The 15,198-nt window shown below is 38.4% G+C and overlaps 1 protein-coding gene across 3 annotated transcripts; it reads right to left on the reverse strand.

Annotated features, from left to right (window-relative positions):
* Positions 1-902: 902 nt before the first annotated feature.
* Positions 903-4,973, reverse strand: LOC127119653 (uncharacterized). 3 transcript variants are annotated; one of them, XM_051049926.1, is made up of 10 exons: positions 4,555-4,973; positions 3,760-3,854; positions 3,575-3,672; positions 3,427-3,476; positions 2,906-3,001; positions 2,694-2,783; positions 2,519-2,611; positions 2,308-2,403; positions 1,531-1,596; positions 903-1,409 (listed from the first exon to the last, which is right to left on the reverse strand). In XM_051049926.1, the coding sequence occupies exons 1-10, from the start codon at positions 4,768-4,770 to the stop codon at positions 1,242-1,244; spliced, it is 1,068 nt and encodes a 355-aa protein (XP_050905883.1). In that variant the 5' UTR covers positions 4,771-4,973; the 3' UTR covers positions 903-1,241. The 3 variants fall into 3 exon arrangements, with proteins under 3 accessions (XP_050905883.1, XP_050905885.1, XP_050905884.1); XM_051049928.1 differs by lacking the exon at positions 4,555-4,973 and adding an exon at positions 3,969-4,133; XM_051049927.1 differs by lacking the exon at positions 4,555-4,973 and adding an exon at positions 3,947-4,090.
* Positions 4,974-15,198: the final 10,225 nt, after the last annotated feature.

The raw sequence follows: 15,198 nt of genomic DNA on the forward strand, positions 1-15,198 counted from the left end.
TGGTGGGAAGTGGGGAATTTAAGGCTAGAATAAACTTCATAAAGACGTGATTCCCCGACACCTACTTCAGACTAGACAATTGTTGATACACCTCTGCACTTGTTTTGAAACATTGAGAGAACTTGTACCTTTGTAGTCTACCTCTGCCCCAATTTGTTGGATATCTGCATGAATTGCCCCATTCACAAGTTATGAAGCAGTCTTGTCATAGGAAGATCTTAATTTGACTTGCCCCAGTGTCTTGAAACTGTATGCCTCTGACTAACTGTCTCTTGGAATGGTTGATGATGACTTCTTTTTCTTCTTCTTTTTAAAAAAAAACTTCAAAAAAAATTGATTAAAATTATTATTCTTAGATGGTTTAAATTAGTTTAAATTGATATTTAAATTTGCCCGCTTACATAGAATTAGGCCAATAAAATCAATCCCAAAATAAAATGAAAGACCAAAATACATTACAAAAAATTTAAAATAGAGAAAAGAAAAACTGGATTTTAAAAAGAGATTAAAACTTCAATGTCTTAAATAGAGTAAATCAAAAGTACATTTAAGAAAATAAAAAGAAAAACTATTATTTTTTGTCACTATCCATAAATGGTAATGTTTGCACCGTGGCAAACATATGCCTATGAGGGGCTATGAGGGGATAGACCCAAGTGATCTATTAATCCATCACAGATCCAATGGATCCAAAGTGTTGAAAGTTTATTCTAAAAGGGAAAGGTAGATCCCTATAGCATACTCTTTTGCAGAATCTAGGGATTGTTTCCCTTTCTGTAAACTTTGCATTTGATCACAAATAATATACAAAACTCATCTCTCTTCTAATTTGTACATGTTCTAGTGTATTTTCTGTTCCAGGTTCCTAACAGGAAGCTTCAGAGGATGTTGGTAGTCATGGATTTATTCCAAATGCATCTCAATTTTATATTCAACATATAATGGTAAAATCACATGGTCTTATGTCACCATAGTTGAAGTTTGCTACATTATAAAATAATTACACTGTGCTATACTACTACTTAGAAAGATAACATTGAAGAATACTTATTCACTGAAAACATAATTCAATAACTAAGACATTAACACTCAAAATAAACTATATATATAATATGAGAAAGACTTCTACTTATGAATAATAAGCTTCTGCAGCACATATTGCTTTTTCCTCTAAAACTCTAGTTAGGGAAGGAGCATTCCGAAAACTTGTTTAGCTCTTCTGCCTGCTGGGTCGCAAAAAGTTAACTCACTTGGCTTACTTGTGAAACAAGTTTACTTAATTTCTTTTTCTCTGTTTGAATAAATTCAACAATTAATTTTATAGCTGAATCAGGTCTTTCCAAATGAGGAATATGCCCACAATCGGGTATTTGACGTAGAACTGCATCAGGTAATTCACAGTGTAGTTGCTGCAAGAATAAAAGTTTAATAGTCAACTTCACTTGCAGTATTTACGTAAAATATTGTTCCCTAGCAAGCGTCCAATAAACGGGGAAAATATTGTTAATCACATGCTATATGATAACTAACCACTGCAAGCTTATTGCTGACTATACGGTCATTTTCACCCCATATTATCAGTGTTTTCTGCTTTACCTGTTAAACAAATTCAAAACATATTACTGAGAAGGAAATCAAGCTTCGGGAAATAAGATGAATTTATTTTTCTATGCAAACTGATACTTTTTTCAAGCCCAAATTTCAACCTCAATTGATGAAGACATACTTTTAATTGTTTTCCTAACAAAAATGGGGCTATGTTTTCATTTTGGTTTAGTGTGCGTGTAACTTGAGTCCAGAAACATAATACAGGTAGAAAAACTACCTTGTAACTTCAGCATGTGTCATTAATGGTGATCAATGACAACATTCCGAACAATTCATGGCCTGTTTCTATTAAATTCGGGAGCTCTAATGTATAAAAATTGTAAAATTAATGTATAAAGAACTTAAAAACTTCAATAAGGAAGTGAGATTATAACCACATACACCTAAAGCCTCATACAAAAATAAGCTTTTGATTTCATTAAGATTTAAAATATAACAACGATTAAGCCTTATCGTTGTAGGTAGGGTCGGCTGCATTCAACAAAATCACAGTACTAAATGAAAACAATACAGTTAACAAACATACAATATTTTCAATGCTAAAAAATTGACTAGCAGCCAACAAGAAAGTGATTACTGTCATCATACCCCATGGTCAGAAGGTCCGATGCGAAGAATCATATTTCAAAGTATTCATTTGTTTCAAAGGGGAAGATGCATCCCAAACTCCATGAAAATAACATAAAATGTTGCATATACCTTTCTTATGAGGGAAGCAATTTTGTAACCGCCACTAGTCATAAAATCAACAGTAGCATCATCCCACCAAGGCAATAAGCAATGTAAACGGCCCACCTATAAAGATGATGCCAAGTTATCAAAGAGAACAAGTACCTAATGTCACAATCTGAAGACAAAGATGCAAAAACATGTCATAGAAAACCATAATTTTAAGGACAGGGAAACTCACATTAGTCCCATCAAGGATGGTGTGTAAGGGCATGTTAGTGAAGGTCAAATAGTTGGCATATAAGCGCAACGGAAGGCTCTTCAATAAATATACCTGATTCAAACAGTGTCAACAGTGAATTATAATGATGATCAGCAATTTGGTTTTAAGGTTTTAGTAAGATGGATATATTTACCCCAGCATAGGCTACCGATCTAGGCAAGGTTGCTAAGTTTCCAGTTCCCTCTGCATATACACTAGCATCAATCAAAATAAGTTTTTCCACCTGAAAAGATGATTTACAAATAAATCCCCAGAGTCATTTGATGAACTTCTTTTAGGAGATGATTTTCTCACAAACTGTGCCGTGGTGGATATTAAGAATTAAATTTATTTGATGGCACATACAGCTTCTGGATAATTAACTGCAAAATCAATTGCAACAGCAGAGCCGAGGCTTGGTCCAACTAATATCATTGGCCTTCTGATGTAGGACTTCCAAAACTGCAAAAGATAAATACAACTAACCTTCAACAAAGTGTGTAACAATGGGAGGAAAATATGAGACATTGAAAGAAATTGATGATCGATGAAGATAGAAAATTCTTTAGATGATTGTTTTTAAACAATTCAAGCCTATAATTTAACTGATTTGTCACCCCAATCTACATAATTTGGTAAAAGGCATTGTTGACAAATGGCGATGTTATAGCGTAGAGGATTTTGAACAAATTATTATTCTTTTGCGATATCTTAATTAGTATAAAATGTTGTCAAATAGCTGTTGTAATGGCGCTATAGCATTGTTTTTGCGGCAGAATTTACACAAACCGCTATTTTCCATGATTCGCGATTGTTAACAGTGATACAAGGTTTGATATACACACAGGGATACAAGAGATGCATTCAAGCTAAGGAAACACAATAACCTGGTAAAAGTGATTGCGCTTTGATACCACGTCACAAGGAGGAAGATTTTCTGATGGATAAAAGAAAAATTAGAGTTGAAAGCATAAAAAACCTCAAAAAGAAAGGGGTAAACAAACAAGATACAATAGGCAAAGTAATAAAACAAACCTAAATCAGAGAAACCCCAACCAAGAATATCGACTGCCCAGGTCTCGAAACCAGATTCTTCAAGCAATGGGTATCCATATCTCCATTCTAAACACGAACTGAACAATAAGACGGCATGAAAATTCAGGCTCAACTTAATCATAAAATGTCTTAAACAAATTTCGTCTCTTGCAAATATTAAGCACCTATCGAAACCGTGTAGAAGAACAACCGGCGGCTCCTTGCTCTGCACCAACGGCTTCACACAACTGCTCATGATTGGGTTTTCTGCAAAGCTAACCTAATCATGTCATACGGAACAAATCACACATTAATCAACTGCAAGAATTAGTTCTGAGAAAGGCCAAAGAAAGAAAAAGTAATTTTGTTAACCGTATATAATAATTCCACCAACCATGGTACCGCAATAAATTTGACAAGATCCATTGCATCTCAAAACTTTCAACCTAGAACTATACAGTGTGGTGGGACAAACCTATTTTTTTACACTAGAATGTATGAGAATTGACCTTACACACCACTGGGCCAAGCACATTTTATAACCACAAACAAAATTCTATTATTGTTTGTCAAGAATTTGGGAGTAATGTAGAAAGACCCATAATAAATAACAACAACCACCACCACCACCACCACCACCAAACAAATGCACCCAATTTCACCCAATTACAGATTCAACAAATTTCCAGGTCTCAAATCCAAACCCTCAAAAAACCTTCAATAACAGAATATTTTGAAATCAAAGATACTTTCACTAATTGAAGCATATAAATAGTATTTAAAAGAAAAAAAGTGAATCACATGAATGATTGAATAGAACATAAATGTACGAAAATCTGTGTAAGTAACAATAAAGTGAATTTAAATAGCGGTACAAGTACATGATTATTAATTTGAGTTAATGATTAAACCGTACAGACTTAACTTGAAACAGTGAATTTAATTTATAGTAGCATAAAGAGAGAGAAATAGTGAATTACAGGGACGGGTAATCTTTGAATCCGCATTGCAAATTTTCTAGCAAAAGGATCCTTGATAGTGTGAATTTGTTTAGGAAGAAAAGGAGGGAAAGGTTGAGAAGGAGAAGAAGAAGAAGAAGAAAAAACAGTGAAAGGTTTGAGTTTGAAGGTGGTGGTGCGGGGTAATGTAGAAGAAGAAGAAGAAGGAGGAAAAGGTTGAGAAAAAAGTGAAAGCATTGTTGTTGAGAAATAGTAGTAAGGTTTAGAGAAAGGAGGAATGAGAGGTCGGTGTTATGGTTTTAGCGGAGCAGAGTGAACAGAAGAGAGACGTCATGGGTGTCAGTCATGCAAGGAAAGGCCCAGCCGAGCAAATTGTCACCCGTCCCCTTCTTCCTTAACTAGCTACTCGATACTTCTTACTATCTCACTTCAATATTTATTGCTCTTGTAAACTAAAATATTCCTTCGCGCTACTTTAAAATGTTGAATTTTATTGTTAGCTATCATTTTTATTATTATTTTTTAATACATAATTAATAACAAACTCGTGTCAACGAATGGAGTATGATTTTGGGTGGAATATGATTTTTGATGCGTATTTATTTGTAGACTGTCGTAAAAATAAAAATTTGAAAAAAAGAATAAATTTAAGAATAATAGTAAATTTAAATTAAAATAGTAATACATGTCGAAGATGAAAGATAAACAATAATATTAGGAATAATATGATTAAAAATAAAAAGAGTTAAATATATAACACCCTCTGCAATGTAAGCGAGATTCGTTTTAGCCCTTGTAAACGATTTTTTTTTGTTCACCCTCGTAATACCAAGATTCCCTCTGTAAGGCCCTCGTGTGCACTATTTCAACCCAGATTCCCTTATTTTTTCAGTGTGGCATATATGATAATGTTAGGTGAATTAAATTTTCATTTTATTAGTGCGCGTGGAATTTCATTAACCAGGTGGATTAATTTTTTTTCTTCATACTTTGAAAGTGTGTTATTTAATTCACATGTAAATGTTAGGGTTTTAGAAAAATCCCAAATCAGGTAACTTGTGTTGGTTGAAGACGAAGACGAATACGAAGGTTGGTTGAAGGTGAAGACGAACACGAATGTTGTTTGTGTTCTCTGTTGAAGACGACATTGAAGCTTATCATGTCTGAGGTAGGTTTTTTGAATTTTCTTCTCTTCCAATATCTGAGATTCTTTTGGTTGAAGACGGTATTGAGATCTAAATGTTGTTTCAAATCCATTTCATAGAATGTGTAACATTTTAATGTGAGTTTTACCATGGGTGAATTTATATTGGTCAAGCAGAATGACATCATTTACAAATGGGTGTTGATACGCATGTGTATGGGCAACACATAGACAAATGGACAACAGGAAACATTCGTAAGTTGGTGAATATGTGGAGTTATAAAGAAGCAACTTATAGGTTGTGGACGATAATTCTGGAAATGGATGAGAATTTCTTTTAGATAACGAAGGATGATGATGCATATGATTTTGCTGCATATGCTTGTGAAACTCAAGTTGATGTAGACATATTTGTGGAACATGATGTTGATGACATATAACTAAGAGTAAGGTTCCTAAGTATGTTAATGGTGATATATGTGAAAGGATTAGATGATGAGGTGGTTGAAAGGTTAGATGATAGTGAGGATGATAGAGCCATTGCTCTTGTAGATGGATTTGGTGGAGTTGATGTAATTATACCTATAAATCAAGGGGAGATAGTTGCAGAATTACTATATAGGCCCAACAAGAAAACTGAAGATGATGAATATTATAGTGATGAATTGGACAACTCAGATCCAGATGAATCTGGTGATAAAGAATGACCCAAGTTTGAAAGGTTTAGGAAAGAGCAGCTCAATAAGGACTATAAATTTAAGTGGGGTATGAAATTTAATTCTCTTGTTGACTTTAGAGAGAAAATTTGTGAGTGGTCGGTGTTAAATGGTAGGGAAATTACCTTTGTAAAAAATGAGAGTTATAGGGTAAGGGTAGAATGCAAGGCTAAATGTGATTTTTTAGTTTTATGCTATAAACTGGTCCACAAGCATACATATGATATTAAAATATTGGTGGATACCCACACATGTGCTAGGATTTTGAATAATAGATATGTAAGCTCAAAATGGATGGCCAAGGCTGTAGTCAAGAGAATGCAAGCATCTGAAATAATGAGAATCTGTGATATTATGCAAGATATCAAACAAAATTTCTATGTAGGTATTAGTGTTGCTACAACATGGAGGGAAAAGTTGATAGCAAAGAAAATTATTGAAAGGGAATGCTGACAAGCAATATGCAAATCTATGAAGGTAAGTTGCTGAGTTAAGAAGGGTTAATCCTGGGAATATTGTGAAGATGAATGTTGAACGACCATTGCCATCGATACAACCAAGGTTTGGCTTATTTTACTTATGTTTTGATGGTTGCAAGAAGGGTTTCATAAATGGATGTAGATCATTTGTTGGAGTTGATGGATGTCATCTCAAGACCAAATATGGTGGAAAACTTCTAATTGTTGTGGGTAGGGTTCCCATGATCAATACTTCCCATTGGCATTTGGTGTTGTTGAAACTGAAACAAAGGAGAGTTGGAGGCAGTTTCTACAATTATTGATGGAAGATATTGGACAAGAAAGAAGATGTGTATTCATATCTGTCATACCCCAAAATTTGCCCGTTAATCTTGCAAAACATTTGTCTAAGGCACTCCAACTTATTCTGCAAGTCACTGACCTTAAGGGAACAAAAGCCCAGCTCACAACAGGCCCAATTCAGAAAAGGCCCAAACTAGCTTGCTCGCTAGGCGAGCAACTCCTTCGCCTAGCGAAGCTTGCGAATACCAGAATTGTTGGGCTTCATTCTGAGCCCATTAGGTCACAAATTGCCTGCTCGCTAGGCGAGCAAATCCTTCGCCTAGCGAACCTTCGCTACACGCTCACCTAGCGAAGTTTGCGAATATTAGAATTTTTGGGCTTCATTCTGAGCCCATTAGGTCACAACAAGAGCATTATAAATACCGACACTTCAGCCACGAAAAAGACGGACGAAGACGGACGAAGACGGACGAAGACGGACGAAGACGGACAGAAACCCTGGCATAGAAACCCTGCTAATCCAGAGAATTCAGAAGAAGGAAACCCTGAAGGCAGCTCATCCGCACCGAAGCTACCGCCGCCCAAACTCAATCTGATACCCAGAGTGATCAGTCCCTTTCAACCTTGCAATTGCAAACAGGTTTGCGCATCACTACTGTTCTATGTTTCCAATCGGTAATCTTTACATACGTAATGCATCATGATTAAATTTTTGGATATGTAATTTGATTTCACATGTGAACTTAAGTATGCCTGAATATCCTAAATGTTTGTCCATGCTATTCCTGTAATTATATGCCATAAAGTTCAAGGTTTCTGAGATAGTGTTGTTGTCAAATTCAAAACCCGTAGCCGCTCGCTAGCACATCGCTAAGCGAGCCTGTGGCGAGCACTCGCTAAGCCTTCGCTAGGCGAAGCAGGAGCGAACGGGACAGTGGCTGTTTTGTTTCTTTTCTGTTCTGCCTTACGTTTGTCTAATCAAGGTTTATGATAATTCTGCATTATTTGGCCTGACCTTATGACTGTTGTGTTTATTTTGTGGTGCAATTTTCAATTGTACTTTATCTCAATATTCTAACCCGCGTGCTGAATTGTGTAAAGGCTTACATATTCCCGAGGAAACGGCCGGCTAGGTATTCCACTTTATGTGTGGGATACCCTTATGGAGATGGATTCTAAATTACTTAATTTTAATATGGAGATTCATCCTAAATTACCTAGCTGATTTTAATGTATTGATTTCATCGATTTTAATGTAGACCTAATTACTTAATCGATTACGGCTATCTAATTAATTGTAAAACTTTGCCTTTAAATATGCGATCTTGGACCTCTCTTTGTTACCCTACGATATTACGGTATTATGGTCATGTCCCGCGAATGTGAGGACGCACTTAGCAAAGACCCTTCGGTTAAATCATCATAGTCCCTCGAATGTTGCCTTTGTCCCTCGATGACCCTTCGGTGTAGCCTACGGTTAAATGATGATAGTCCCTTCGAATGCTAAGGTATCCTCACAAATGTTGCCTTCAATGACCAATCGGTGACCCTACGATGACCCTTTTACATCCAAAGGATAAAACTACTTATTTCTCAATAGTAAGGACAGTTTTACCCTCATAAGGATAGGAAATGCCCATAAAGACCTTGGGTAGGTATAACTCCTAAATGCTTGCTCACAACTAAAACTACTTTTCACACCTCACACTTTTCAAAACCTCCATTAGAAAATCACCACTTGGCATACATTCGTACTAGAATCATTGTCAAGTTATATTTTTCTAAACAACTTTCTAAACTAAACGAGATAACCACTTTGTATACATTCATACAAGAATCATTACAAAGTTAAATTCTCTTTTCAAAACATTTTCTAAACACTTCACAACCACTTTTTCCAGACAACCATAAGTGATCAAGCAATTAAGAGCCTATGGATAACCATGGATACAAAGGGTGCTAACACCTTCCCTTTGTATAATGTACCTCCCGAACCCAAAATCTAAATTAAGGTCTTTCCTGTTCTTTTCCACCTTTCCTTATTGGATAAAAGAAAAGTCGGTGGCGACTCTTGCTATCCGCGACATTTGCTTTACAAAGCAAAAACACATAAAGTCAGTTCACCGTATGACAGAACTGGCGACTCTGCTGGGGATACCTTAAAAAGAGAGGTTACCTTAAAAACAAGATCACTTATTTAAATTGTCTGATTTACTTTTAAGGGATTGCTTGGGTATTTTATGCTTGAGTGAAAGATCCTACACCCGGATCTAGTGTACCTTAGGTAAGTAGCAATAGATCATCGCGACTATCCGGCGTATACTGGAATGGTTAAAATGATGGCTACGGTTAATGTGACACTTTGGATGTCCTGATGTTCCTCATGTTTACTTGAGGAAAAATTTGGCTTCCGCGTGGTGTCATCGAAGCATTAACCAGACCTTTAGAACCCTAATTGACTCATCCTAGCCATTAGAAAGTAGTGAGATAACTGGTTTCGGTTCCGACTGAGGTTGGTTGAGACTCGATACTACACTCCTTGAGATTGGACTTTAGGGAAGCTTTGGTCAACCACTTGGTGTTGCACTAAAGTGGACTTAAAGGAAGGTCAATGATTGGAGATCCTTCTAGAACCCGGTTACTATTCTAGGACAGGTTGAACCAACCAAACTTCAGTGGGGAGGGTACTTACCTATGGAACTCATGCAAGCCTTAAAACTTAGGAATGATGATTGTGTGACTTGCTTGTGCTTGTTATTTACATAACATCATAACATCATAACATCATGACATCATGGCATTGTACTAACCATTTCAAGGATTTCAAACATTGAAAACATTTCATACATAGCATCACATACATTGCATAACAGGTACTCTAAAAGGGATCAATGTTCTCACGGTTTTCCTCCAAACAGAAAAATGGCCCTCGAACAAATTGTCAAGGATCTCCAGGCTCAGAATGCTCAACTCCAGGAGATGATCTTGATCTTATCCAAGGGGCAGGAGGAACTGAAGGCTCTCTTGCTCGAGCAGAAGAAAGACAAGAAACCTGTAAGTTACATCAACCCGGGAAGAAGGCTTAAAGGACAGGCCGCAGGAATCAAGATCAGAATGCCAGAGGATCAAGAAGAGGTAACAGAGAATGAGTCAGAAGAGGAGAATGTTGATCTCTTCAACCCTGAGGACGACGATGAAGATTACGAGAATGAGCTGTACTCTCCAAAAGAGGATAAGTACAAATTGCTAGAAGAACGTATGCTAGCTATGGAAGGCCAGAAGGCGCCCGGTCTGGATTTCGAAAGCTTGGGTTTAGTCTCTGATGTGGTCATTCCTCGCAAATTCAAGATCCCCATTTTCACTATATACGACGGGGCATCTTGTCCTCAGATGCATCTGAGAGCTTATGTGAGAAAGATTCAGCCGTATACCACTGATAGGAAACTATGGATCAATTTCTTCCAAGAGAGCCTGTCTGGCACACAGTTAGAATGGTACTATCAGCTCGAGAGCTCTGACATCCGCACCTGGACTGATTTAGCGATAGCTTTCTACAAGCACTACCAGTATAATTCTGAATTAGCGCCTACTCGGCTACAGTTGCAGAATATGACTATGGGATCTAAAGAAAGCTTCAAAGAATATGCTCAAAAATGGAGAGATTTGGCTAGCAGAGTCAAACCCCCTATGACTGATCGAGAATTAGTGGACATGTTCATGAGCACACTGACTGGTCCATTCTACAGCCATCTATTGAGAAGTTCCTCATCGGGTTTCACTGAACTTATATTAACAGGTGAGCATGTTGAACGCGACATTCGAAGTGGAAAAATATAGGCGGCTACCTCTGATCCTCCGGAGACTCCTAATGTCATCTCTACTCCTCTGCCTAATCATGACGAGACTGTCAATGCTATGGAAGATACTGATAACGATTATGACTTGGATAGCTGGATTTTCCCAACAATTGGTGACAGACTCAAAATTGGAAGGCTGAAGACACTATCCTGATTTTCTTTAGTCAGGAGTAATTGTTATTGCTCATCTAATGTATCAAATTTGGTTAAATGTTTTGTCATTTTCATAAGCATATTCACATTCAATGAATCAATGGATTTTTTGCATTCAAATATTGCGCTCTTTATCTTTCCTGTCATCTTTTAAACAAAGCTATGTTTTCTTGCACACACTCACGTAACAATTTGCCGATCCATATCCACTCTGGATCCTGTTGGTAATAACTCTGCTACTGTTCATTATGACTTTGAAAATCCGATCTACCAAGCCGAGGATGGAAGTGAGGAAGATTGTGAAGTACCTGAGAACTTGCCAGACTACTGCAAGAAGAAAGGACTATTCAGCCGCACGAGGCATCGATCGAAATTGTGAATCTGGACCACGTCGCCCGATCTATCTCCCATTTGACTGCTACTTGCAAACCCATCTTCAAATTACTGAGAACAGTCAAGAGATGATGAATGTCAGGAAGCTTTTTGACAAAATCAAGAAGTATCTCCTATCACCTGTTGAAGGAAGACCTCTAATCATGTATTCGACCGTGTTAGAAAATCCAATAGGGGGTGCTGGGGCAACATGACGAGTCTGGTCGAAAAGAGCATGCCATATACTACCTTAGCAAAAAGGTACTGACTGTGAAACAAGATACTCACAGCTCGAGAAAGCTTGTTATGCTTCGGCTTAGGCTGCTCGCCGACTAAGACAGTATATGTTGAATCATACCACTTTATTGATTTCTAAGATGGATCTCATCAAATATACATTTGGAAAACCTGCTCTCTCCAATTTGAACAACCAGATGATTACTGAACTCTGCACGCAGTTCAAAATGACACACCATAACTCTTCTCCGTACCGGCCAAAGATGAACGGCGCCGTGGAGGCTGCTAATAAGAATATTAAGAAGATTATACGAAAGATGACAGTGACGTACAAAGACTGGCATGAAATGTTACCATTTACTCTTTATGGTTATCGCACTTCAGTGCGCACTTCGACAGGGGCAACTCCCTTCTCTTTAGTCTACGGAATGGAAGTCGTTTTACTGGTGGAGGTTCAGATTCCCTCTCTAAGAATCATGAAAGAGATAGGTTTAGACGAGGATGAATGGATCCAAACTCGACTCGATCAGATAAATTTGATTGATGAAAAGAGACTTGCGGCTGTTTGTCATGGGCAGATATATCAGAAGCGCATGACCCAGGCATTTAACAAAAGGGTCAAGAGACGGGTGTATCAAATCGGCGACTTGGTAATAAAGCGTATCATTCTACCACAAATTGATCCCAGGGGCAAATTGACTCCCACATACGAAGGGCCATTTGTAATTAAGAAGGTATTCTCTGGTGGAGCCATGATGCTTGCTACAGTGGATGACGAAGACTTCCCGCATCCTGTGAATACGGACATAGTTAAAAAAAATACTACGCAGGCACACCCGGCAAGTCGAAAACCTGAAAAGGCGGCTTGGGCAAAAAAGGGTATCCTGATGGACTGAAAACCTGAAAAGGCGGTCCAGGCAAAAATTAGGGATTAAAGCGTATGACTATGTCCCGTTCTCAGTCAGCTTCACCCAAGTTCCAAGGACTAAACAAGCTAATCACTTTTATCCGACCGCAAGGGAGATGAGATACTTGAAGACATAATGACAGTAGTGGAATTAAAATCAATAGGACTTTTTCTGCATAGCTTTCTCTTTATTTTCTTGACAATTTCCTCTTACTAGGATTTCTGTCTCTTTGTACACAGATTACCTGTTTATAGGCCCTCTTTCAAATCAATATAATTTTATTTCCAAAAAGATGCTTTTGTTTTTACTTTTTCTGTTTTGTTTGCATAAACGTCCATTGATTTAATTTGAATTGATATATGCATTTGAATATGATTGATGTTTACCGGAAAAACATGCATGAAATAGCAATAACAATTACTGAAAGACTTTAGGGTCGAAGATAAGGTCTAACCATGCTTTCCAACAAGTCCGGTTACAAATCCTGTTCCCCAACAAAAAAACTGGCTATTTCCAGAAGAGGTCGGCATCACCAGACAGACTGGTCATCTCTTTTATCCCCAGCCGGGCTCTGTTGAGTATTTCCACCATCAGACAGAAGTCAAGTACCCCCAGCTGAGAAAGGGTCATCGTTACAAATATCTCCAACCAGAAGACTGAGATTTATTTCCCCAGTGGAGTCCTCGGGAAGAACTTTTCAGATGCATAATTCATTCATTACATCATTTCACAGCATACGCATGCATACATTGTTCGCATTTATTTTCACAAGCATAAAACATCTCATGCATCATGACATGGCATGAGGCTAACCTTTTTTCAGGTTAATTATCCTCCCGATATAGTCAAAACAAAGGTTCATTCAGACGGACACCCTTATCGGTTACATTCGAGATTCAACTACATCTTTCAGATATACTCCATGTCAACATTCATTCTGACATCCTCCTAACGATGGCATCTATAAGCCCATCCCAGACATTTATTGCAAATACAACATATACAAATATCATCGGATATAGCCTAACGGACGGCTCATTCTGCTCAGAGACGGTCTAATGTACGACCCAGTTAGACCTTCAAGTCCTCAGATGCTACCTAGTGTACGGTACATTTCTGAAGTGTAGTCTAGCGTACGACTACCCCTTTCATCATCAGATTCAGCCTAACGGACGACTCATTCTGCTCAGAGACGGTCTAATGTACGACCCAGTTAGACCTTCAACTACTCCAATACGGTCTAATTTACGACCCAGTTAGACCTTCAAGTCCTCAGATGCTACCTAGTGTATGGTACATTTCTGAAGTGTAGTCTAGCGTACGACTACCCCTTTCATCATCAGATTCAGCCTAACGGACGGCTCATTCTTCTCAGAGACGGTCTAATGTACAACCCATTTAGACCTTCAACTACTCCAATACGGTATAATTTACGACCCAGTTAGACCTTCAAGTCCTCAGATGCTATCTAGCGTACGGTACATTCTGAAGTGTAGTCTAGCGTATGACTACCCCTTTCGTCATCAGAAACAGCCTAACGGACGGCTTATTCCGCAACTTAGATACGATCTAGCGTAGGATCCATTCTGATTTTTCATCCCCAGCGAAGTCATCTGCCTAATGAACACCTCACTCTGCTATTCAGATATGGTCTAGCGTGTGATCTATTCTGATCCCTTATCCCCAACAGTGTATAACACACTCTGACTCCCCAGCGAAGTCGACAAGGGGGGACTCACGATACGGTCTAGCGAATGACCCGGTATGACACCCATGTCTTCAGATATCGTCTAACATACGACACAATCCGAAGCTCTCATCATCAAACTTCCTGGATGGCATCTTTAAGCCCATCTCCATCAAGACTAATTGACAAGTGCAAATTTTTGGGGCATTCTAGTGTTCAATAATCTTCCACCTCCAGACCACGAATGGCATGCACGCCATCCTAACTCTCTCGGTTCAAGAATATTGAACAGGGGCAGCTGTCATACCCCAAAATTTGCCCGTTAATCTTGCAAAACATTTGTCTAAGGCACTCCAACTTATTCTGCAAGTCACTGACCTTAAGGGAACAAAAGCCCAGCTCACAACAGGCCCAATTCAGAAAAGGCCCAAACTAGCTTGCTCGCTAGGCGAGCAACTCCTTCGCCTAGCGAAGCTTGCGAATACCAGAATTGTTGGGCTTCATTCTGAGCCCATTAGGTCATAAATTGCCTTCTCGCTAGGCGAGCAAATCCTTCGCCTAGCGAACCTTCGCTACACGCTCGCCTAGCGAAGTTTGCGAATATCAGAATTTTTGGGCTTCATTCTGAGCCCATTAGGTCACAACAAGAGCATTATAAATACCGGCACTTCAGCCACGAAAAAGACGAACGAAGACGGACGAAGACGGACAGAAACCCTGGCATAGAAACCCTGCTAATCCAGAGAATTCAGAAGAAGGAAACCCTGAAGGCAGCTCATCCGCACCGAAGCTACCGCCGCCCAAACTCAATCTGATACCCAGAGTGATCA

Source organism: Lathyrus oleraceus, chromosome 2, assembly GCF_024323335.1.
Source record: "Lathyrus oleraceus cultivar Zhongwan6 chromosome 2, CAAS_Psat_ZW6_1.0, whole genome shotgun sequence".
NCBI lineage: Eukaryota > Viridiplantae > Streptophyta > Magnoliopsida > Fabales > Fabaceae > Lathyrus > Lathyrus oleraceus.